The sequence below is a fragment of the Tetrao urogallus genome, assembly GCF_951394365.1.
Source record: "Tetrao urogallus genome assembly, chromosome: 9".
In the NCBI taxonomy this organism is placed as follows: Eukaryota; Metazoa; Chordata; class Aves; order Galliformes; family Phasianidae; genus Tetrao; species Tetrao urogallus.
Window position 1 is genome coordinate 4854766 of NC_136822.1, and position 26955 is coordinate 4881720.

Genomic DNA, 26955 nt, shown 5'->3' on the forward strand with positions numbered 1-26955 from the left:
GCAGCTCACATTTTCACAAGCAAGCTGTCACAGCTTCTCTGACACTTCACTCGTCGCGGAAAACTCTTCAGCCCAAGTTACTTGTCTGAAATCTTTGCTCCTTTTCTTTTGACCATCCTTTGCTACCTACTGCCCAATGTTCCTTATGCTAAGCAAAGACCACGGCACCTTCTGCCTGCTTCTTTGTACACAGGTTGAGCAAAGACTGTTAAAAGCCAGGCCCATCAAAATCTGAGAGAAAGAAAAGCCCTCTTTCTGATTACCCTAATTTTCTTGTCTCTCTAACTGGCTGGGGAGGGTTTTCCTCCACTGATGCAGGAAAACAAGGTCAAACCAGTCTTATATCTGAGAATATAAAAGATGAAATTCAAAGACAAAGGAACCTTGGTTAGATAAGGGAAAAAGAAACATATTTCTATAGCAGACGATGTTTTATGCTGAGGCTAGATGATGAAAGATGCTAGGAGGAAACAGGGGCTCTCTGTTACAGCAGAGAAGACATCTGCTGGCAGAGAGCTGCTGGGCCCTGAAAGCTTCAACCTCAGCACAGAGAGCACTTGAGCAGTGGGAAACAAAAACGAGCAGCACAGAAATACATAAACATATTATTGTTTGATGAGAACTGTACACGCTTTGTTGTGGATAAAAGCAGCTTGCAGTTTGCAAAGCTTTTCTGTCTGCTTGTGTCTGTCACAAAAAAACCCTTTGGAAGTTATCCACAAACCCAGAACACCCAATGGGTGCCACCCCGGCCCAAGGAGAGCGTGGAGCTACCAGGGATTGGATTCAGGCTCAGCCCCAGCTGTGAGAGCCAACTGAGAACAGCAAAGCCCAGGCTCCATGGGAGAGAAACACCGGGCCAACGCATGCAGATTTGCTAACAACACAGAGCAGCGCCAGCTTGAAATGTTCAGACAAATTAACAGGTGAACAGAATACATCTGTGTAACTAACTGGCCAAGAAACTCTCCACTTTTTAAATTAATTGTGAAATAATGTCTAATTCACACCCCTGTAGTTCTCCTCTTCAGCCAGAGGACTATATATCCAAGGTTGGTACCTCTTTCTGAGGTACCTTTAATGAATAACTGAATTTTAAACAGGGAATTTAATTAAAGCACATCACTTTGTTTGGGAAAATAGACAGTACTTGCAACACGATCTTCTGTAGGGCAGATCTAAAGAGTGGGAAATAAAGTAGGAATAATGCCCTGCTTGGACAATGAACCCAAGTCAAACCAACCCTCACATTCCCTGCAGGAAGAGAAGGGGGTGATCTGAATCACATCCGACTGATTGACTGATGCCTTTTTTTCCACAGGACAATGAAGGCTTTGAGCTTTGAAAAAGCTGAAATCCTCCCATTTTCATCTGCATCAAAGCACCCCAAATCATGGCCCTGATCAGGAGAAATAAAGAGCAGCTGCAGACTTCCTTGCCTTGCAACCACGATGCAGCTACGTGTTAGATGTTCATTTCTCCAGCAACGCGTGCCTTGCCAGACAGCGCTGACCTACATAGCATGCCGTGGCCACAAGAGACTTCCTGCCCAGGTCAGAGGTGTTTCAAACCCTGAAACAGATGTAACCACCGTCTGACCCAAATCTGACTCCATGTCCTCTGCAACCGTGGAGACAAAAAAAAAGGCAGAAAAGAGCCTAAAGTGGCACAGGAATTTTCTTCAAAGCATGAGGAACATCAGGTCAGAGCTGTCAGTCCCCTAGAGATGCCTTCTCACTTCTCTTCTGCCTCCCACAGGTGGCACTGTATGAAAAGAGCAGTCAAATTAAACCATCGTGTGGCTATCACAGGACTTTTGATCTGTGAACTCTCTCCACCTCCCCAAAGAAATCCAAACCTCCCTGTACAATGAATGTAAACACGTGGACACTGCAGAGCTCTCAGAAGCAGAGCACGTCTCCAGAGGTTCAGGCCCTAAAGGCTGAAGGACCTCACTCCAGCACATGACCTCACACACCATTGTTCCCAGCAGCCTTCACACAGCACAAAATGGTGGCAGGGGGTAGAAGAACACGTTGGTCCAAGAGCGTTGCCCACATGTGCTGCAGTCATTATTCACTCTCACTTTGTGCAGCCTCTATTTTCCAGTCGTACAGACTGGGCTCACAGGAAACAGCACAATGTCTGCAGCAATGAGAGCAGGTGACAAACTTCAGAGTTGGGAAAAATTATTAGACATTAAGTAACTGCACTCATATGAGACTCTGCAATTGGAGAACTCAGAATTGGATGCCATGATACTCCATAGAGCCCCTTGGAAAAGGGCCACGAAAAAGAAGGCACAGAAACTGAAAGGGATGGGCCACAGTGGAAAAGGGAGATTTGTCACAAAGATGGGATTTTTTTTAAGTACTGTACGAGAGGGATTAAGTCATGGAAAACAGTGCTGCAGAAAATAATCCTTTATATGAATCTATGTAAATGCAGAAGTAAGGAGTGGGAGCACCAGAAGAGATTAAGATGATTCACAGACCATCGTACCCTTCAGCTGCAGTTCAGCTGCCACAGGTGGATTAGTGCAGCTACCTGAGCCACAGACAGGGGACAAAGCTGCTGTTTGCACTGCAGCACAGCGTTACAGCAGTGCTAAGAGCTCTGCTGGGACCGCAAACACAGCCACAATTCTCCCTGGGGGGAACCTGCACAGCATTGGGTTTTTTTTCTCAGACTGTGCTTTGGTGTTCTTTCTGAAGAGCAAGCAGCCAATTTATGTATCAGCACCCTTACTGGCAGCACCCAAGTTTTGCAGACCTTTATTAGTAAAAGAAGGACTTGGGATTTTTTGGACTGGGGCTTCTGGAGCTCCCTGATGTCAGGAGTTTGGCTTACTTTGCTTTTTCACATACAAACCTCCTACCAAAGCACACCACCAACTACAAAAACACCTGTGCACAGCTGCCATGTGTTACTAATGACCAGACTGCAATGTGTGGCCAAGGAAATGTAATTCATACCAGATGAGACTAAAAGAAAAACACAGCTCAGAAGAAACTGGGCCAGGAGAAGGGAACTCACCCAGAACCTACTCAGAAATTGAAATTAGCCCACACTAACTTTCTGTTCATTCCAATGTTCTGAAGATACAAAGGGGGAAACATTTTCAGACTGAAGAGTAGCGGTGAAGTTTTAGTGTGTAAGTTGCTCCAAAAGTAATGCCTCGTATTTACTTCCATGGAAACTACAATTAATACAAAGAGCACAACACCACCATTTAATAGAGAACGTTCTCAGCTACAACACACTAATTTTCAACAGTCATCACCACTTTTGCCAGCAAGGAGCAAGAGCCTGCATGCCATACTCACAAAGATGTGCATCAGCAGAGGTGGCCCGCTGTCACCATCACCATGGCTGAAACATGCTTTTTTTCCCTTCTGGAACAGTGCTCTGATATGGTTTACAACCAGACTGAACCCAATTCAGTATTGCTGCACGCCTTAAGGGCCCCTCCAACACTAAGCAAACACAGCAATGCACAATTAAGCCCACTGGATTTCCTTGCTGCTCTGTAGCCTGGAGAAACATTACAAGCACTCAGTTCAGCCAATGAATTCTTCTTTCTTTGTGAGATTTTTTTCCTACTCAAGTTACAGCTTTTGAGCAAAATGTGTGTATATGTTTTCTGTAATAACATATTGTTAAACCTTAACTGCTGTTTTCATGTAATACCTGAATATTAGCTGACATAACCCAGCAGTCTGTAATTCCAGAGATGTAAAAAGAGCAAGAAATTCAGCTGCTGCAAACTAAGCTTTACATCAGCTGAACCTTTAGCCATTTCCAGTATTTCTCAACCTCTTTGGATGGCCCCAAGCCTGCCACTTATTCTCATTTCTCTTAGGGGCAGGTTTTCCCTTAATTCCATGTTTTTTTGGTTTTTTTTTTAGTTGCTGCTTCCAAAAATCTGAAATCTGCCTTCACATGACAGCACAACCTTTTCCTTCCTTCCTTCTGTACACGCTCTCTAGCTCAGTCCCTTTGTTTTAATATCATTAGGACACCGTAAGGCAGCCCAGTGTCACATCTGATGTGTGACACGTTCCCATCTCCGATGAAATGCTGAGTGCTGGGGTCACACAGCCTTGCCACTGCCTAACTGGAAAATTCTCCTGCAACAGATGATGAGGAAACCTTCGGGGCAAGCGCGCCATTTACAAGAAGTGTCAGAAGAGCAGTTCTGATCAGTACACTTCCAAACAAGAAAAAAAAAAAGTCCTTACTTTTGCTGTTTAAATCAGAATCTGTAGTATGAGCCTTCTGAAAGAGAGCTTGCATTTTTTAGACAATATTTTCTTGTGAATGCAATCACACTTGCCAAAAATCTTGTCATACGTGGGCTGTATAACTCAGGGCTTTGTGTTGTTTTGTTGTGTTGTTTTTTCAATAGACAAATCAGCAGATGCCTACAAATGGGAAGCAGAACAGATCTTTTTTTCCAAGAAACAAACAATTTCCTTCAAAGAACACAATATATGCTGAAAAACCAAGAGAAACAGTGCAAACTGGTTGAGTGGGAGGTGTCCCTGCCCACAGCAAGGGGTTGTAACTAGATGATCTTAAAGCTCCCTTTCAACCAAAGCATTCTGTGATTATGATTCTATGAATGCTTAAAACAGCCTTGCAACAGACAAAACCTTTGGAAAAAGAAGAGCTGAAGTATCACAACTAACAACAAAAAGACCAACAGAAAATGAAGCCGTGCACCCAACGAGATGGCACCAGCTCCTGTAACCAGATATTATGGGAAAGCATTGGGGACAGGGAAATTATTCAACCGAGCAGCTTGCAAAGGTCTGGAATAAGGAAAAAGAATAGCAACAAAAGGAAAAGTGGATGAAATTGCCTGCTAGGAACAACTCGTCAGGTCTCAAAGAGAGGCAAACTTACTGCAGACAGCTTTGTCCATGACCCGTCCCCACGTGCTCCAGGGCAGCTTTGGCTCCAGTTCTCAGAGACGTCAGCTCTGGTGCCGGGTCCCTCTGCTCAGCTCTGCAGGGAAAAGACATTGTGCAAAGTCAACGCATCTCTTTGCTTTCCCGTGCCTTTCTCTGTTAGCAGTGTCAGCCAAACAGCATAAGGCAGCCCTTCCCCTCATAACCTAGCAGCAGCCTCTGAGGGAAAATATACTGCAGTTTTAACCAAAGGCTCCAACAGGTGAAGCCATGCTGCAGGCTGTAACTGACCCAGTATTTCTGCCTGCAATATGGGTATGTTCATTTACCCATTATTCATTTCCCAGCAGGAAATGAACTTCTGTAGCATGTCAGCAACAGAGGCAGACAGCTTCCACAGGAAAGACCCCAGAGCATTTCCTAGGGAAAGAGTGACAGTCCCACAGGCTTTTGCTCCTGAAATTTGGGAGGAAGGGCTACAATGACCAGTATTCACCTCCAGTGATCCTGTCAGGCCCTGTCCCTGGAGATGACACAGCATCACTTCTCTGCCCTGGATGATGCCAAAAGGGAACAGAATCAGCAAATACCACTACGCACAAGCAAGAAAGGCTTCTCACAGTTAATGAAAACTCCTATCTCCAATACAGCATTTGGTCTCAGATCCTCACAAATATTTTTACAACTGGGAGTTTTTCATGATTTAGAATGACTTCATAGGTAAAAGGGAGAGCATTAAACATCTCTAAGGTGACAAAGCCACAAAGACTCGCAGCCACGAGAAACTCCACCACTTTCAGAAACACAGCAAAACACACCTTTTTCTTCAAAATTTTATTTCAATTTAAATTATGGGGCCAGCCAGATTTTTTTTTGGATAAGAAACGCATTTTCTTCAGGAGAAATGAAATGCTACCACGGAAGTAGAATTACAATTGTGTACATCTCTTATTTAAAAAGAAAAAAAAAAAAAAAAAAAAAAAAAAAAGCACAAATCAAAAAACCACTCACATTTAAATAAGTTTTAGTAATATCCTTAAGCCTTCCAGCAGATAAGAAACCACTTCCAGAACAATAGTTGGGGTTTTTTTTAATACAAGGAGCACATCAAATGAGCTTTAATTTAATACAACTTCTTTCCGAAAGCCAACATTCAAATGTTACCACATACTAAAGAAGTTACCTTAGCCATTACTTCCAAGACCTAAGATAGAGTAACCTATATCCCAGCCCAAATGTTTTCACATCTTTACATACATAACTCTTCAGCACTTCCACATTTTTCTAAAGAGGAAGCCTTATGGTAACTTGGCAAACAATGTTTTCTTCCACTCAGCTACGATAAACCAAGAAAATAATAATCTGTTAGTACTGAACTACAATACCATCTTGTGGCCAATTCTGCCTGCCTGCATAAGCAATGGCCAGGAAGAGTCAGCTCTTTTCCTTCCAGTAGGCAAAATGAATCCGTTTGCAAAGGACATTAAGGACCTGACAAAGGCCAATTAAAACATTAAGAGCAATTTTAAACTAGGTGAAAACACTGAATTTTCTGGAGCTGCCCAACTTCCCTCGTGAAGGCTTTCAAGTAGGCTTAAACATCACTTAGGAGTTTCATCTTGCTGACTACGAAATATTTTAATTAGGAAGAGGACAGGAAGCAACAAACATTTTCTATAGCATTCTCAATCAGATTCAGCCATGCAGAATTTGAACTTTCAGACTCCAATCCATACGCTTGGTTGGTTGCGATCTTAGCATTACTATATGATGGATAAATACAACTTTAATAACATTGTTTAGCTATATTTAGTAGATTCCTTTTGTGTGGTCACAGTAACAAAAAAATGGTGCAAAATCAGTTGGTTTTTTGTTTTTATAAATACTGATAGTTTGCAGCATTAAAGAACAAAATCAACAAAGGAAAATCATTTTGTTATTCTAGGACATCTATGTAATCATGTTTCTTGCATTCAGAGGGAATTAACTCATTTACTTGCACAACTACGTACTGAGTTAACTACTGTAAGAAAGGAACGATGCACTGCAGGCTCCCCAGAAGTAAGAAGAATCCATATTAATTTAGCATCACGTCTGCCATCTGCAGATCTGGTGAGCACAACGCTAGTTTAATTGAATAAGGCCAATATTACCAGTAAGATTCTAGCAGAAAGGGTTCCAGTTCTCTACGTCAGCCTACCCTAACTGATGGCACCCTGTTAGATAAGTGAGTACAGAGAATCTGTTGGTGGTTTTTTTCTCTTAATGCTGCAGTACTTACGATCGTTAAATCAGCATTTCCATGTGATCTGAAGGATTCAATTACATATGAGCATTCATTTTGCAAAACTCAATATTAGGTAATAGTTACAGACTAATACAATAACATTCCTCTGCTGTACAAATTAAATCATATTTTAAAGAAATGAGCAGCCTAGGAGTTATATACAAAAGAAACCAGCAAGCATCGTTGAAATGAAACGCAAAATGTCACTGCTAGGTCTACTGTCTGAAATACCTTTAAAGCAAAATTAACAAAACCCCTTAGAACATATTTCCAAGTTTACAAGTCAATTCTCAGAAAAAAAATCAAATCATGTCCAAAAAATCTAGAAAGCAGTGAAAGGCATATATACATTTTCCTAATGAACCTTGAGATTTCACTCTTTTAAAAGTTGCTAAGTTTCAATATCAGTTTATTTGCAAGACAACTGTTTATCCCAATAAGCTCACATCTTAGATACGTTTCCCCTTTGATTACAAATAAAGCACTGCACAATTTTTTTTTTATTTTTTTTTTTAAATCAAGGCATATATCTTATACTATGGTGCCAGGTATGCACAGGTCACGTTGTGCTCGTATCTCAAACAAGGTAAGTGCAAACATACAGATTTATTCAGATTTGCAAGCATGCAACCTTTTACTTAACTACATTAATACCTTCTTTCCTAAACCAAACTATTATCTATATGTTTGCGTTCATGAACCTAGAATCTTTCTTTTCAGGGCTCATCAAACAAGCAGTGTCTTTGAATTCTGAAATGACACAAATATCAAGAAAGTCCACATTGTGCAAGAAAGCAGCAGCTATGTTTTTCAACTTGGACTAAAGAAGAGAAAAGAAAAACAAAAACCGTTCACTGAACAGCAGATTAGCAGTAATGTTCCTCATGAATCGATAAGAGTGCCTGATGCTGAATATCTAACAGCGACTGCTGAATTTGGGTTTAATATTATAGGGGTTTACTGGAGATTAAGCTTCTTGCTGTGCTGGTCTCTTCAAATCCCTGATCTGTTTAACTAAATAGGTCTTCTCATCATTAAATTGTTCATCCTCGGTCCTGTCATTCTGAAACTTGCTGAGGAACTCAATGAGTTTGGTCTGGTTCTTTAGAAGGATGTCTAATATAGGCTGCGTCTTGTTAGGGTTGGCTACAAACACCTGCAAGACAATAAAAGGCATTCAGTGGGAAACAGGAGGCTCAGATAAAAAACAAACCTAGCCAATAAAACAGCGATGACAATACCTTAAAATGATGTTTGAATTATTCAATAATCCAAAACGTACACAGAAAATAAAAGGAAGTAAATAAAAGTTTTATTCTAAAACTGATATTTTAATTTTCTAAATTAGGACAGAAATCCAACACTACTGCTGAAGTAAATTCAGGCTGTGGGAGCTATTAGACGCAATACCCTCTGCAGAATCCAGTTCAGGCATTCCACAGTTCAATTCTGTAGCAAATGCATCATTCCATATCATATACAACATCAGATGGGTGTGCTCGAGTTCACTGAAAACTTTCACCCCAAGCTGTTACTCTGATTTACCTTAAACACGTGAAAGGCCTCAAACTGAATGTTACGACTCTTGTCTCGTAGAAGGTTCATCATTAGTTTCAGATTTTCAGGTTTACTGATGTATTTTGTCATAATTGTGAAGTTGTGTCTGTCCAATAATAATTCACCAAGAAGCTAGAAGTGAAAAACAAGGTGAAAGCAGCGATGAGAAAACCTGTTCATAAATCCTTCCTAACACTCTGAGTAACCAACACCGCTCTGTAAAAGCAGAAAAATTGGAATTCAAACACCTTTATTCTCAATGTTCAACTGCTAACTCTCCTTTTATTCTTCTGATGTTATAATTGGAACTGAAATTTAAAAAAAAAAAAAAAAATTCTAATGCTTTTTTCCCCACAACTTCATTATTTTTTCCATTTAAAAAAATGTTACACATCAACTTACAGAGTTTGGTAAGAAAAAGGAGTTGGTAATTCGAATGAGAAATATTTGTACTTCTTTCACTCCCTTTTTCATCCAGGAAGGATGAAAAACAAAGGTGGAAACCTCAGAAGATTCTGTACCCGTATTTCCCTTACCTCCTAAGACTTATAACAAAACACCATAAAGCTCAGAGAAGTACACAGCCCCTCTCACTGTGAGGAGCAGTGCTGCAGGAGCAATACAATACACCCCAGAAGTGCCACCCCTGCTACAAACTGGCACACATGCTACATTTATAGTCAATATTTCTGACCAACTTGAACATAAAATTAGCATTCTGCTAGTTAGGTCATGTGAGTCCCTTCATTCAATTATTTAATAAATAAATTATATGTATTTTATTTACACATAAATGTAAATAAATTGTTTAGTATTAATTTACTAAATAAATACATTACTTAGTAAAATTTGTTAAAAGTGGAAAAACAAAATCTGAAGAAAAAAAAACCCAACAGAAATAAACTCTTCCATACAGTCACTTCTGCATGGAGAGAGAAATGACACTAAATTACAGCAGGACTGGACTATGGGAAATTCACTGATCTCAAGACCCAAGTTAAAAAAAATAAATCAAATATTACCCAAAGCAGTTACTTGTTGTTTCATTTAGCCAACTCACTTGAAATTAAAGGCACTCTCTAAATTTGCATTGAAGAATGACCTAAAACTGCCTTACCTTAAGTGACTGTCTCTTTGTCACATAGTTTTCTGAATGAAGTAACTTCTCATATTCACTGAAGAACTAAACACAGGACAGACAGAATGGTTAAGACCTTCTCAAGTGCTACAAGTGCTCTTATTCCAAATTACTATAAAGAACAAGAGGAGATGGAAATTTGCAGACTGTGTATGCTTTCAAAACAATTTAGGAGGCTTCAGTGTTTAGATTGCAATGCGTTAGAGGCAGTTATGTCACTATTCGCTAAGCTGTAGCAGTTCCTGGTACTGAACAATGCTCATTAACTGCAGGAGGCCGATCTCGCAAGGTTTGGCTGTCACACGTGTGCACGCAAGGAAATGGCCTGGGAAAGGGTTCCCTCTAGTGGAACAAACGCGTTCTCACTGAAACAGGTCTTGGCCTCAGCCTCTCATCACAGTTCTCAGGTTCAATAGCAAAGTCTTAACGCTAGTTTTATCTCTCTGGCAGAAATGACTGATTTCACTTGGTTTAATATTGTATGCAGATTTCAAAAAGGCATCTAAACAAGGAAAGAAAACACAGATTCTTCTTATTTGAAGATACACAGCACTACAGAATTCTCAATAATAAAATGTATTTGCTTACCCTATCGTAATGCTGTTCCAAAAATTCTGCACTTAGCAACTTGTGTCTTGTAAGTAAATCCTGTAAAAGAGCACAAAACCAGTATTTTCACTACAATATTTATGTGTTATATATACTTTCTGAATAAACTGTGGGTATACAAGACTTGTGCACTCCTAAAGGCCTTGGCATCAGTTAGGAAAAGTCTGCTTCATTTTATGTTAACTCACACAGGCCTGTAGAATTAGCACTGAAGAATGACATTCATGAATCAAAGCTACACTCACTCTTCACAGAGCTACACACAATTAAGAGGTTAAGAAGCCACTATTTGATACTGATAAATACTATGCTTATAGTCCTGTAACTGTTTTTTCTTTGGGGTGTTTTTATGGGGCTGTTTTTGGTTTTGATTTGTTTTAGGACAAAAAAGAGCTCCTCCCTAAGAATCAGCATTAAATGCACTCAATGCAGCTTGCATAGCTGGAAACAGTTTTGAAGTCCTCTGGCATGAAAGTACACACGTACTGTGTTAATGGATGGCAGTTTACATATAGGTTTAAAAAGTTATTGGGAATAGAGTATGCATATTTGAAGGAATGTCTCACATTCTGAGAAATAAAGAACACCATTCAGCATTTGCACCACACCACTATTTGTTTTCTCCTCTCTCTCTGTACGTCTGTTTTGCTCAAGAATGTAACACACAACATCTGAGTCTACATGGCAGAAACAGAAGACTACAGATATCATTCCAATACGGTACAGAAGTTACCTTGAACGTGGCAAAAGCATCTGAAGCAATGTCAAATGTTGACATTTCCACGTATCTGAAGAAATCATAGAACTGTTCTGACCACAAGATTATTTTAGCGAGCGGTTCGTGTCTGATGCATTCTCTAAGCATTATCCCACAATTTAGAGCAATTTCTGGAGACTCGTACCTGTTTAAAAAAAAAGACAACAGAAAACCCACAGGTTCTTTATAGGCACCTTCAAAATGCTACACTGCCAGTTACAATTTGCTGTGCTATCACATAAACTGAAATTCAGAGAATTAGAGATACTTGTTTCTGTATTAAATTTCTCTTTGAAATACTTATCTGAAGTATTATTGAAATCATTGCTGCTTTATTGCCAAGTTATTACCAACACAAATTACTCATTATAAAATGAGAAGACAGAAAAATATTTTCTTCTTACTTCTTCTTCTTAAATCAGGTGGTTTTTTTTCATGTTGGTGCACTAGCAGACATCTGGGAAAGCTGTATGGTTACACCCACCAATGTAAGATTATCCTTAGTATCAGCTTTGATGCTAAATGGTCAGTAATACTGGACGTAAGTTCATGGCCACTCTCTCATGAAACCATTTCTCAGCATCAATCTATGCACACAGGCTTCCAGCTTGAGCTGCTGGCAGTGTCCCCTGATTTGAGGATATTACTGAACACTGTCCTCTGCGCTTGAGTCTTTACCACCCCAAGCAGTGCATCTGCAGCTTCTGACAAGAATCTTCTGGAACATGCCCAGAGAATTATAGAGTCATTATGACTGGAAAAGCCCACTAAGATCATCAAGTTGAACCATCAACCCATCACCACCACACCCATCACTGTTTTGATGAAAACAACGAAGCTGTGGGTATGGCTTCATTTAGAAATTGTCGCTACACTTTCTTGGCAGGCTTTTTTTGTTCATATACAAACTGCAGTGTTCTCTCAGCTCATCTAAGCATACACCAACAGCAGCTGCCCAAGTCTCCCAACAGTCTAAGATCCATTTGACAGAAACAGACCTCAGTGCTTGCTACTAGCTCCTGGTGTTCCCATGCACACTAGGTGCGAGAAACTGGATGAAAGTGGGCCTGCCTTCCTGATTCTAACCTCAGCAAGTTGCAACACCAGCTATCCTGATCCACAGAGAAGTTGTGGCTATCCGTACATACATCTGGAACAGCTGAAGTCTCTTATACAACTTCTCAGCTCCCACCCAAAAAGGCCTTGGTCCCAATTCATCAGAAGCTGATTTAAATTTGCCGGCATACTTCTGGAGCAACGCATCATTGTGTGTACTAAGCACTAATTAAATTACCATACAAAGCCATTTGCTTATGAATCAATTTTCACATTAAATGTTGCTATACTTTCCTATTTAGCTTGTCATGAAGACATGGAATCTACTGGACTTTTTGTAAGTCACCACAGAGCTTAAATTCGCATAAATTTGACTCAGATAGATACCAGATGTAACACTGCAGTCATTAAAGCTAATTAAATGCCTATTTCAAATATCCTGACTTATGAATTTGTTTCAACAATCCCTCTGAAGAGTGACAACACAGTATAAAAATTAGGACAGCCGTGTTGCAGCCCTCATTCAGTCACATTTCAATGAGAGCATGCTGAGAAAGTAGTTCCATCTCTCTGCATCTCAAATTCAGCTTCATTTTAAATTGCTTTGAAGAAGCACTGAATCAATATTCTCTTTCATATTATGCCACAATTAACAGTCATTTTGTCCCTCTGCCATCAAAATTTTGCTTCTTCCCAGAATCATGGCTGAAGCATAAGAAAAAAAAAGAAAAAAATCAAAGCACCTCTGGCAGTGCACTTCTAACACAGCATTGAAATAAAACCTCGTGCACTGTGTAGGAGGCAGGTTTCACACTGAACTCAGTCAGCATCTCCAGCTGCTACCATGAACTAGGAGGAAGGAAAGGGAAAAACAAAACAGCACTTCCTGTTCAATGTTAAACATATATTTGATTAGCTTCACATCTCAGGGCTACCACTGTAACGCAGGCCAATGTCTCAATGGAAAGCATGTCCCTTTCCTTTATCCCCCTGCTACTCCAGTAAGAGGAATAAGTACTTCCCAACTGCAGTCCATGGAAACTTACTGAAGTAACCCTACCCAGCAGCTTTAACACAGAAGATAAAATGGATACTTGAAAGAACATTTTAAGAACAGCTTTTTCTGTTTTGTTCTGTTCTTTAACTATTGATGAACATTCTATCCTAAAATAACACGTTGGGATACCAATTTTCAAACTTTGCTCATTAATGCTAATAGAAATGTGAGCAATTATTTTTATATGGAGAGCACGTTGCCAGTTTTTAAGAAAATCTTACTTAAACAAGAAACCTCTGAAAATACATTTTTGCTTTCCCATTTGAGATCCACAATTCTAGGTGTGCAACCATGTCTTCAGTATGGCGCTGCTCTCCAACACCCAGCACCAGAAAAAAATATGAGAAGAGAGGAAGAAAGAGTAGCCTGGCACGCACTGCGTACCCTGAGCCATCCTTTGTTTGGTCCTGTGACTACAGGAATATGAATCACTACAAATAACAAGTGTAAGACAAGCTAGGAGCAGGGAATAGGACAGCAAACTGGAAAGGACACTGGCTAAAAGAAAAAAACAAACAAAAAAACCCAACCAAATCCACCACTTGATACTTGATAAATGAGTAAGTTCACAAGGAAATAACTTCAGTGGAAATAAGTTCAGTGGGATCATATAATACACCAAAAGGAGAATGCTTACAATACCACAGTAAGAATAATACAGGCTACTAGCAGTTCCCAATTTTCAGTCATATATCATGCAGAAGTATATATCTGGTGTTCATTACTCAAACTTGATACTTGATAAATGAGTAAGTTCACAAGGAAATAACTTCAGTGGAAATAAGTTCAGTGGGATCATATAATACACCAAAAGGAGAATGCTTACAATACCACAGTAAGAATAATACAGGCTACTAGCAGTTCCCAATTTTCAGTCATATATCATGCAGAAGTATATATCTGGTGTTCATTACTCAAACTTTCCTTTCCCTAGGGGAAGTAGCCCTTAGACAACAAAATCAAGCATGCTGCAAAGGAAGGAAAAAGCATTTCAGAACTCAGTGCTTCTCCACGATTACAAAAACCTCTCACTTCATTAAAAAGTATATTTATGCCTCACAGCATACATACCCTTTTAATAGCATGAACAATATATTCTGTTGAGTGCAGATGTATTCAACTGTGGGAGTTCTTGTACCAATTTGCCTTCTGAGGATGTTGTTGAAGATTTGGGCGACATCCTTTTTGCCCTGTCAAAAACACAAGCAGTTCAACACAGTATTCAAGTCCACCGTCCAAATAGGAATTACTCATTGTCATCTTATGCATTCACATCACTGTGAGTTCTGCACTTCAGTCAGCCTCTGCAGTTCAAACTTAGGGGGATTAAATACTACTTCTTTTCTTTATACTCATTTGAAATACGTCAAAGTGCTCTAAACTCTACCAGCCAGGTGTTCAGCCAGATTGCAGGTTAATCACATGATGAAATAAAGCCAGTTTAGGTTTCACCTGACATTTTGTGTAGCTTTGGTCTCCAGAACTTGTTTTATTCTTGTTTGTTGGTCATTTTTTGCTAATAACATTTTAAGCTGTGCTCCTGCCTCCAAGTGTATGTCCTCAATAATCCATTACCCCCTCCCTTCTCCAGGAAGGCACAATGCCACCATCCATTATTGGTAAGGCACTTCTGCCTGCACTGTTAACATTCTATTTAAAACTGGCACTTTTGGAGGTAAAACAAACAAATAAAAACTACAAAGAGAATTGACCCACTGACCTAAAATACCGGTCTCACATTTTTCAGCAGACACAGCAGCATGAACGTAGTATAAATCAGCACAAATTATACACACACTGTTAGCACCACAGAGCATAAAGTAGCTGAAAATGTTATCTTGAATATATATACACTTATTTACTTCTTCTCAGACATGTCAGAACACAGCTAAAGATGCCAAACTGGTATGGACAAGAAGCTGATCATAAACATAAGCACTTCCTCCATCATTCACATGCATCATTTAAAACCTAGATTTGTGCAATTAACTTGCAATCTGAAACTGCCATAAAGACAACTTCAAGGCTACGTCCTGTTAGCTGCAATCCAAAAAAATGTCAGGCAAACTTGTGCTACACCTAGACTTGCAAATAACACTGTTAAGCAACTCCACAGGAAGGATTCCTGTGTCAGACACACAAAGAACACACAGAAACCATTTTTATGGACAATCTCTATCTACCCAGTGTTATAAATTCCACATGTCACATTAGTAAGTTATCAAGTAAAATTTAGGGTATATGTAATTAGCAACCATTTAAGAAACAACAGCAATTATTCAAAACTAGTTCAGTTTTGTATCAACATAAAGACGACTGTAAGAAAAAAAAGGAAAAAAACTCCAAATGTTTGTAACAAACACAGGAGGGCTCCAGTTTTACAAATGGCATGTTTGTGAATTACCACGGAGCATTTGAGGGACTGTTGTTTTCAGGATATAAGAGTTTGTTTGTAAATGCTTGTTTTCTCAATTACAATTGCAAGCCAGCCCAGAGCAACACCAGCACTCTTTGTTCTGAACTGAGTAGAGCAGTGTTCCAGAAACTGCTTTACTCAACCTCCACATAATATAGTCATCAACTCTCATTCACTAACATTGCCAATTTTGCTCTGCATCTCACAGTTTCCTTTGGATTCAGCAGCAAAAACAGCATTTCCTTATTATTCACCTAAGTGAAGTGACAGTGGTACACAGTGACCCCAAGCCTACTCATTGTTAAACAGCACCACTGCTAAGTGACCTCATGGCTAACAAGGGCAAACAGACACCAACCCTTGTGCCAGTAGTCACGACTGCAAGAGGTGAGAGTACAACTGTGCTGCCATTGTCTTCCCAGCAGAAGGATTCAGGCTCCCTCATGCAAAAGGCGTTTTTGTTTGCTTTTTGTTCCCCCCCTCTCCATTTCAAAAAAAGCAAGAACAAAGAATACGATTCTGCAAGGGATGCCACCTCTCCTATGGGCACACTAGCACAGATCAGTGGGGAGATATCTGCAAACACCGTAACTTTGCTAAGTAGATGGTTTTGTTCACTGCTCTACTTGGAAAGAAAACTTCCAGGTACAAATATCATTTTAAACAGGCCTTTATACCCAGCAAGATTCCAACAGTCACAGTTTCTAATTACAAGATTAAAAGACATTAAGTTTTTGCCAGTGTTTTTGTGTTTTTTTAACCATTCTGTTCACACCGAAGTACACTTGAGATAGTTCAAGAGTCTGAGTAAATGGTTCCTTCTCTATTAGCTCAGCAACCACCAAAGACATCTTCAAGAAGAACAGAGTTTTGACCAAAAAGAGACAGTATTTCCTTCATCTTTGAATAATTTCAAGCTTTAGAGAGGCAAAGGAAGTACTAAACCTTCAAGTTTGAGAACCAGCAGGAAATAAAGCTTTCTCTCTCTATAATAGAAAAAATATTTCAAATACAGAAAATTCCATATCATAGAGTTCTGTGATATGAATGCCAACATCTGATGACTTTGTCATAGATGAGAAGCCAGTGCAGGTCTGGGGCACAGGTGTGTTGACATTAACTCTAAGAAAAACAATAGCTGAACAGTGTGCCAGATCCCATCCTTGAAAAGCAGACAAGGCCCAGCCTAGAAAGCAATGTGAATGACCTGTTTCTCAAGGGGAAAATATCCTTGTGTAACAAAGTAGCAGAAAGTCTAAAGCAGGAAACTACTTGCAATCTTCTAAAGTCCCCTCAGAATAAAATGAATAGCTCTCTTTAATGAGAGCAAGCTTGTACAAATTGTTATCATTCTTCATCACCAGCAGATAATGAATGTTTCCTTCTCTAAAAACTGAGCTGAGTAAACATGAAGCTGATAAGAATCTAGAGTTCAGCAGAATCCAGATGACGTTTCATGATTTCCTTTCTTTGGCAATTAAAGGCTGTCATATTTCAACACTGTATCTCAACTTTCCCAGGTCTCCTTGCTTACTTAACAGCCTGAACGTTTTATGTTTGCTGTAAACATTTGCGTGGGTAGAGGAAAAAAAACAACCATATTACAATTAAACACAAATCAGAGGCAGTTATGGGTGGGGTGGAGGGGCGAGAGGAAAAGAACAGGGAAGAAAGCTATTATTTGGGGAATGCCAAACTACAATAGGACTTGAAACTGTTCTGCTTGCATCATGAACAACTTGGTCATGAACAATAGTGTCTTTAAGCAGTCTTAAGTGGTATGGCCTCCATGGTCAAGGCTGTGGAGTGCGATACATGAGCTTTGGCTTCTTTCCTGGACAGCCACACAGTTCTTGTGGGACCTCAGAGAAAACAGAAAAATCCAACTGTACTGCAATTCCTTATAACTAAACAGGGTGATTTCTCTCTACGGAGTTGGGAACTGAATTATCCTATGTGATGTTTTTTGGAGGCCTGTAACTAGTGGTGTTCCTCAGGAGTCACTGCTGGGTCTGGTCTTGTTCAACATCTTCATCAATGACCTTGATGAGGGGATAGTGGCCACCCCTCAGCAAGTTCGCTGATGATACGAAGTTGGGAGGATTGGCTGACATGCCTGAAGGCTGTGCTGCCATTCAGCAAGACCTGGACAGGCTGGAGAGCTGGGCAGGAAGAAACCAGATGAGGTTTAACAAAAGCAAGTGTAGAGTCTTGCATCTGGGGAGGAATAATTGCATGCAGCAGTACAGGTTGGGGGATGAGCTGCTGGAGGGGAGCTCTGCAGAGAGGGACCTGGGTGTCCTGGTGGATGACAGGTCGGCCATGAGCCAGCAGTGTGCCCTTGTGGCCAAGAGGGCCAATGGCATCCTGGGGTGCATTAAAAAGAGCGTGTCCAGCAGGTCGAGGGAGGTGATCCTCCCCCTCTACTCTGCCCTGGTGAGGCCTCATCTGGAGCACTGCATCCAGTTCTGGGCTCCCCAGTACAAAAAAGACAGGGATCTCTTGGAAAGAGTCCAGCGGAGGGCCACCAAGATGGTGAGGGGCCTGGAGCATCTCTGCTATGAGGAAAGGCTGAGTGAACTGGGTCTGTTCAGCCTTGAGAAAAGAAGACTGAGAGGGGACCTGATCCAGGTCTATAAAGGTGTGAGGGGCAGAGCAGCGAGGCCAGGCTCTTTTCAGCAGACAGGACAAGGGAGAACAACCAGAAACTGCAGCATAGGAAGTTCCGCACCAATGTGCGCAAGAACTTCTTTACAGTGAGGTGACGGAGCACTGGAACAGGCTGCCCAGGGAGGTGGTGGAGTCTCCTTCTCTGGAGATGTTCAAGACCTGCCTGGACACCAACTTGTGTGACCTGCTGTAGGGAACCTGCTTTGGTGGGGGGTTGGACTCGATCTCTGGAGGTCCCTTCCAACCCCTACGATTCTGTGATGTGATGACAAGTGTCAGACAGAGGTTTGTATAGAGACATATTTGACTATAAGTGTTGCTATTTTGAAGTAATCAATAAAATACTATGTTTTTTTAATACATAAACAAAAAATAGTAAGAAGAAAGAAAGAGCTTGCATCACTTCTAAAGAGAGGAAAAACTGAAGACTTGGTAAAACGAACAGCTTTACCTCAAATACTTAAAATTCTTCAAAAACATTATGGCCATTTTCTTGTCAAAGCAATTTAATTTAACAAGATGAGAATATAGACACAGCATGTAGTACTATACCTTGTGTTCAGTGTGGTATCAGTAGAATAATTAAGGATTATGCCCTAATTTTAACAGAATCATAGCATCAGGATCAGTGGTTTATCTACTTCCATTTTGGGCAGATTATGTGCCTAAATTCACTGATTTTGTATTCAGTATTTGCTTAGTTTCCTAGATAGTTTGGAATATTTAGTTCCCTTTATTCTGGCTTCGTCCTGGCCAGAAACAAAAGCTGTAGTTTGAAAGATATTTAAAACCAATTGAAGTGACAGGAATTCAGATGCATTCATTTTAAAATAGACAGTATATGAAATATCAATTTTCTTACCTCAAAATCAATTAGCTGCAAGTCAGCTACAAGGGTACTAAGGAGACCACTGTTGTACAGCTCTTGAGCAAGCTGTGCCACGGCTTCTGTCTGTGGTTCTTTTTCATTTGTGCCATATAAGATTTCTTTCATGGCAACAAGGTTTTTTGAGACCTCCTCAGTGGCCTGAAGAAAATGGGGGGGAAAAAGAAAGAAGTTAGAACACACAGAACACCATTTGTCTTTGTAGCTGCATACTGTTATTCTTATCAACTGCACACTTCCATGACAGAGAAAAATAAAAAAATCATGAAATGACAACCTGTTAAGAAAACAATAGATAATCTTTCTGCAAGAAAGGTTGTTATGTGCTATTAAAAAAAAAAAAAAACGAGGCAGAGACAAGACAAGCAATTTAATTAACAAGTTATCAAAAGTAAAATCTCTTCTTTTTTTAGTGCCTCTAAGCCTCCCATTCAAAAATCTCCTAAAGAATAGTGACAGTATGAAAGGAAATGGCCATTTCCATTCTGTAGAACAGAAGATCAGACTGGACACGACAGAGATGACAGAGACAGCTTGTCTAGCAAGCTGCCCAGAGAGACACCTGCCCTCCTTCTGCAGATTTTGCACATAGTAGATCTACTGACAAACACCAGCTTCACACCACAGTCACTATGCATGAATTCTTTCCTTTCCAAAGAAAAATGCACAAGAGAACCTTACTCAATCTTCAGGTTCCCTCGATATACAAGAACAAATTGGCAGCTGCACCCACAAAGAGCAGGTCTTCCAGAGAAAACTTCAATACAGGGGGCAAATGGAAGCATCAGAAGCTTCCCATTTGAAGCCCAGAAGACATCCAGAATGACTGCCCACATTGGAAGCCAGTGCAAGGAATGTATGCAGCTCTGCTGGACTGGAGTAACACCTAACAGTGGAAGCAAAGATCTAAGTAAACAAAAATCTACAAGAACACTTCTAAACATCCACTTCTGAATCTTAAAAACACACAGTTATCTTGGAAGGGAGAGGGAAGAACTATCTTAAATACGTATGTTTGTATGGCATAGCTTGGGGAGAAAAGACTGAAAAAAGATTATCATACATAATTTGGCCATGTTACATTAGTTCTTCACGTGCTTAAAAGGTATGAATGATCTATAGGTGCACTCATTTTTAGTAATTAGATGAATCTGACAACAAGTATGCATATACTCCAAAGCATTCATTTGGTAGCACGTGGAAAATTAATAAAGGGAAAGAATGAGAACTTTCTGGATATTGCCTGTCCTGTAAGGGACACATAAGATTTCTCATCTGTGGGTTATACGTAGAGAGGCACAAGCATGACCCATGTGCTATTAAAGCCAAAGCCATTCCAGCTTTGCTAGGTATGCAAGTAAGGATCCTGTGACCTTTAAAGAGACTCCAGATCATTTTTTGCTCCTCCACAACTTTCCACTCCACACTGCCTCCATCTTCTCACTAATTTCCAGTTGTCTGCTCCTTTATTTCAATTGCACAGGATTTTCTGCACACTGTTAGCAAGACAGCAAGAAGCAAGTGTTCATTTTGACTGCTTTAACTCATAGCATCCCCTATAGAAGTAGAAAGCCAGCTTGCCATATTATGCCACACAACTGCTCTATTTCTTTATAATTCAGAAGAAATGCATCTTTGCTAGGAAAAGAGGAGGAATGTCTGTCAAACAGAGCTATACAGGAATACCCTTGAAGCACTGCTACCAAGAAAAGAAACAGTAAAGAACTGTACTGTAGTTTGTCTCTGCACACCAGTTTAGAAAGCAAGAGGGGAGAAGAAATGCTGAGGTTCGAAGAGCTGTTTTAAGCAGGACAATGGCAACCCTGAGGACATGCCTGCAGTTAAAAGTATTTCAGATGCAGAATGGAATTTAGTTAGTTACACCTAAAAATGTAATGCTACAGTAAATATCAAGTCAAGAGTTAAGTGAAAAACTAATTTACAAATTCAAGACAGACAAGGAAAGGCTACCTAGTATTGCTTGTATAGGCTACCTAGCATTGCTTTCTAATGTACAGATACCAAAATAATTGTCCAGTGTGCTGCCTTCATTTGGCAGGAAAAAACACCTGGAAAATCAAAATGCACAATGAAATTCATTAAAAACAAACAACAAAAACCAACCCAAGTTCAAAAAAGGGGAATTAATCATATACATTCTAATGTAACATAAACAGGGTGTATGTTACATATACAGAATGCATATGTTTACTATACAGATCCTCAATACTGAGGAGGAGCAACCATGGGGCAGAGCCTTAAACAAAAATGCTGTGACATTATTTAAAATTCAGTGGTGTCAGAGAAAGACAGAACTACAGAACTAAAAATGGAAGAAAAGGAAACAAAATCTCTTGTGTCTTTATCCTTTTGTCAGTGATAGGAAGGTACTGCTTAAAAAGAAGACTCCATGAAGTCATGTGTATGACTGTCACTCCAAAATTTGCTGCACGTCTTTACAGCTACAAACCACTTTGGTTTATTCCATTCTCCAGGATATTTCCAAAATGCCAAATGCCTCATTTAGATTTGTAGAGCAGCAACACTTGAGTTTTATGACAAAATACTTACCTTAACTTACAAACCAGTGCTGCTCAGCAGGCTCTAAGCCTGTGGCTGTTCCCACATCGAGAATGTGATTACAAAAACTGCATTACTAATGAAAATGCTCACAAAAAACTGTAAACTACCTCATAGCTTTGAGCCTCTGTTTAGAGATCATTTTTTCTAGCCTACAAAATTACCAAAAGCAGCAAATACTATTTTAATAACTCCGTTTAAACGGATCGGTTTTTGAAACTCTTACAAAAACACAGCATGCAGTTCTGTAAAATGCATGATGATGTATATCCATGCCACTAGGTTAAGGGCAAAAAATGCTTGCACCAGTTGTCAGCAGACATCTGCCACAAAGAGCCCAGTGCCATTAGAAGAGAAGGCTGTCTTTTCACTCCCTACTTCCAACAATAATAAATAAATAAATACCAACAACCTTTGCCCCTTGCTGGATCCTTTGAGTTGTTAATCAAAGCCCACAGCAGTTGGCAAGGAAGAGTGCTTAACCTTTAGTTTTCTCTCAACCATGAATTAATGCAGAAATGTGCATAGCAAATGTAAAATTCCACTGCTTTGTAAATTTCAGTGTTAGCTCACTGAATAAAATCTCAACCTTCATCTCTGGCACCATGACATAATATTGTAATCTGACAGATGAATCATATAAAGAAGCATACTGTACTATTCTATCCGCTGAATTGAGCTGGTTAAATTAGAGCGACTGCAACTTCCTAAATTTCATTTCAGCCAAAAATCTGTGTTGTTGGGTTTTTTCCCTCTTTTTGTAACAGTCAACCTGCACGAGTTAACAATGTGGCTGAAACTACTACCAGAAAGCCAAAACTGAAGCTGGCATGAGCAGGTTAACACAAGGTCAGAGAGTAGGGAAGAACAAGTCTATTACGTGAGTAAATGTTTACCTTCAAGACAGTAAATGTGTGCCACAAATTAAATGAAATGACAGCACAGAAATAAATGCTAACGTGAGCCAAAGAGGAAGAAGAGATGAGAATAAACTACTAACTAATGCAATAGCTCATGAGTAGGTCCCACTTACACGAAAAGATTTGTCCTTTCTAAAGAAGAAAAAGAAAGCAAGAGAAGGAAAACTAACAGCTAAACATTTTTCAGATATAAAGAACTTGTCTTTGCAACTTTCTGAAGTTACCCTTCAAATAGAATAAAAGTTGGCCATCTATTGCCTGTGTCCTAAGTAGCAAACTGCAGCCAGCAGTCACAGCCATGGTATGGGAGGCACTGTCAGCAGTGAGGCACAGTCTGGCTCCTGCAGACACTTCAAATCTCATTTTCCAAGTACGTACTGCAAACCTAAACAATGTTTCAAAATAACCTGGAGAACTACCTGGTTAATTTTTCTCCTGTACACACACAGTTCAAAAACATATAGATTAACATGCAGCTAGAATTCATTTCTCAAGCTTCAGCTTTTATTTATAAAGCACATTTTGCAGTATTACAGGGTAGAATGTTTCATAATTACCTAAGATGCATCATGACCACTACTGTTTCTCAGATCTTTTTCTTCAAATAATCCAAGGTATTAAAAATGGTAATTAATTACAGATTTAATTTCTAGGGAAAGTTATTAACATAATTCTTTTTTACAAATCTGTGTTTCCAAGCATACTTGGAAACTGTCAGAGCACATCCTCTGCATAACAGAACAGCACTGAGTTGCTACTGCATGATAGGAACTACCCTGAACTGCATATTAAAAGCAAACAGTCATACTGCAGTAGAAAAGCACTGGTTTGTCTTTGGAAGCTAATAACATATAAAACAATACAATGAACTTAATTTTGTATAAGAAATACTTAAAATGATTAATTTTGAAATGTTCAGTTCACGTCAACGAATGCTGAAATATCCACAGTCTGATTTATATATATAATTTAAATTCTTCATGTTCAAGAGCAATAAAGATATGCAACTGTGTATATACTTCATTTAAGATACAATGTAGTGTAGGACAAGTAACACAGGCACAGAAGACACCCAAAGGGGTGTTCTCACAACAGAAAGTAAGGAACACTGCATAAGCAGCATGATACTCAGCCCTGAAAGCTCACTGTTACCTGACTGGTTACAAAAGCACTAACAGACTGGATAGGAAGTGGGCATGAAATTAACATGTTTAATCAGTTAGACCTCTGAAGATATGACTGGCTTGTAATATAATGAAAAGCTTTCTCTGTCAAACCAGCAAACTATCTAAGAACCCGAGATAACCTGCTACAGCCAGAGTCACCTTCACAGAGGTCTTGGCTTGCCAACAAAACAATTATTTCCTGAAGAACCCATGTAAGGACACACAGGAACGGGCGTTGTGAAAATTCAGATTCACCAGCTGATCTCTTTGGTGAATAATGAGGATAACAGAGGCCAGCACCACCCACCTCAGCCTTGTGATTGTCAGTATTTAACCCTTCTCACATCTAACCTGGTAAACTCGTCTTATCTTTCCTCCTTCGTGCAAAGTGTATAGCCTCTTACAATACAGAATGAAGCCATACAGGCTTAGTACATTATTTCTTGTCAAAGACGGCTCATAGATGAGGTCTTTAAAGAAGATGGAGGTATGGGATTAAAGACCAGCAAGCAGCCAGTTGTATGTAATAATCCGTAGTTAAAGCATCAAGAACAAGGCATGTGATACAGTGCACAGCTAAGCACAAAGGAATGAAGCTGGCTTGTTTCTTATTAGACATCTACACAAAAAGATGACACTAAAGAGCACAGACTTCAACATCAAGCTACATCTCCAGGAATTAACAGTGAGGTTGACATGAAGGAGGTAGTGCCAAATCTCATCCTCACACTCCTCAGAACGCACCTACCCCTCCTCTCATGGCAGATGTCTTTAATAGAGAAAGAAGAAAAGCAGCAGCTAATGAAAACCCTCCCAGCTTTTGTGCTAATGCTCTGTCATGAGCTAGGATAAAGAACAGAACAAGACAAGAGCATGCACTCGCACAAGACCACAAAGTCCTAGCAAGACAGAAAAGCATCTAGGAAAAACCACTATGTACACTGCAAGAAATCTGGAACACATCACATCCTGGCACTGGGGCATAAGATGCTGATCCTACAGAGTATCAGGAAAAGGCTGCTACACAGTTAAAATCCAGCTTCTCTTACACTTTCAGCAGTAGTGCCAAATCTGGATAAAACAATGTGGAGAGGCTGGCCGAACTGTGCTTAGAAATACTGGAAAAGTTTGTGACTAGCTCCTGTGCTCGACAGCGTGAGGATGCCAAGAATGGCATTAACAAAACAGTTACTGCTGGGAGAGGATTCAAGGGGCATAGCATAGCCTGCTTCAAAAGCTGGCAGAAATGAGGAGGGGGGTCATTTTATTTTGTGCTTCAGTTTGAGGGATTTTTATATATTATTTTTTTTTTTTAAGAAATGTTGGCATCTATGCCCTGGTACGGAGCTTGAAGGAAAAACTTTATCTGAACTGTAAATAACCCCTCTTAGACAAGTCGGTAGGTAGGAAGCAGCTGCATGCAGGCTGAATCTGCAGGTAATTGTTAATGAAGCTATCAAGATTACCAGTTGAGAAGTAAACGACTGTTGCAAGGTAGAGATCCTGAAAAACAGGTACAGATCCTGAAGTAGCAAACCACCCTATTTAAAGGACACTGCAGTAGTACAGGAAATTTACACCTTACCATCTTCTTGTGGGCTGAAGAAAAAGCTCACAGGAAAGGGAAAGAGAAGATGCAAGTATATACACTCCACCGAGAGTCACAGGGACTCAAAACTCAGAACTTGGTTTTGCTAACAGAGCCACTTTGCTCTGTGACCACTCACACAGCCAAGCACAGAAGCACAGCAGTAAAGCTACCACAGTGGGCACGAGCATGGGAACGCTGTATGACTGTGAACTGCTTGTTAACACCTGCAATGTCCTACAACTCCACAACAAATATTTTAAGTATCACAACAGCTGCCAGTGATATAAAAGTGCAAAGCCAAGCAACACGAAATACACCATTTCAAAGGAACATCATAGCCTGTCCTTTATCAGAGTATAAAAAAATCCTAACTGGTTCAGGCAAAGAGCTGTAGATTTCCTTTTTGTTTTCTTCCATTTAATTACTGTTTAGCAACTTGAAAGTCCCAACCATACCTTTTCTGCCTTCTTGTCAGATATATCCTGCTTTTCTAGAACTGCCATACTTTCCTTCAGGTTCTTCACTATGTCTGCAGGAGACTTGTGGGATTTGCCAAAGGGGAACGGCATGATTGCGAGCCACCAGGTCTTCCTTCTACAGCTCCTGCTTCACCTTGAAAAGGAAGGGAAAAAAACCATGTCATAAATAGAAGCACGAGGCCACTGTAACAACACACATGAAGAGAATTCAGCAAAGGCACTCATGTATGGAATAACCACCATTGACAGTTCAACTAGAGCTTACCATCACAAATCTATATGCTAACTGTGCCTCTGATTCCCGTAGCACAAAATACAGAAACCAACAATTCACATTAAAATAATTACTTTATGCTACAGGAAGAAATTGAAGAGTACATTAACTACATCCAAAGCCACATATGGTAAAGAAGCCCCATACAGGAGAGACTAATACATGTAAGTTATTGTAATCACTTCCATCAAGTAAAATATGTTTTTACGTTAGATTTTTGACATAAGGCGTTGTGCCTCGGCTGCACTGCAATGACTGTCCAGGTACAGACTTTTATCCACACTCATTCCACAAACAAAAGCAAAGCTGACAGCAAGGCCTACTTAGTGCAGGAGCTAAGAGCTCGGTGCAGGTGAGCCTGCAGGCAGCAGCTCTCACGTAGGTTGTAACACTTGCTCTGCCCTGACTTTCTCATGCCAATATTGCTGCAATTTCATTCTGAAATACTGTCTCTCCCTGACTCGTTTCAAGGGAAGCCAACTTTGTCATCACTAGCAAGGGCTTAAATAAGGCACATGGAAATGTTACAACTAAACATCAAATCCACCTTTTTCAAACTTAATGGTAGCAATTTTCCTTCACTATAACACTTGGCATCT

The 26955-nt window shown here is 40.0% G+C and overlaps 1 protein-coding gene across 1 annotated transcript; it reads right to left on the reverse strand.

The window, feature by feature from the left end:
- Positions 1–8167: 8167 nt before the first annotated feature.
- CAB39 (calcium binding protein 39) lies at positions 8168–26172 on the reverse strand (the record flags this gene model as incomplete). The annotated part of the gene is made up of 8 exons (XM_079539625.1): positions 8168–8356; positions 8746–8889; positions 9875–9940; positions 10484–10543; positions 11238–11406; positions 14446–14564; positions 19323–19487; positions 26059–26172. The coding sequence occupies 8 exons, from the start codon at positions 26170–26172 to the stop codon at positions 8168–8170; spliced, it is 1026 nt and encodes a 341-aa protein (XP_079395751.1).
- Positions 26173–26955: the final 783 nt, after the last annotated feature.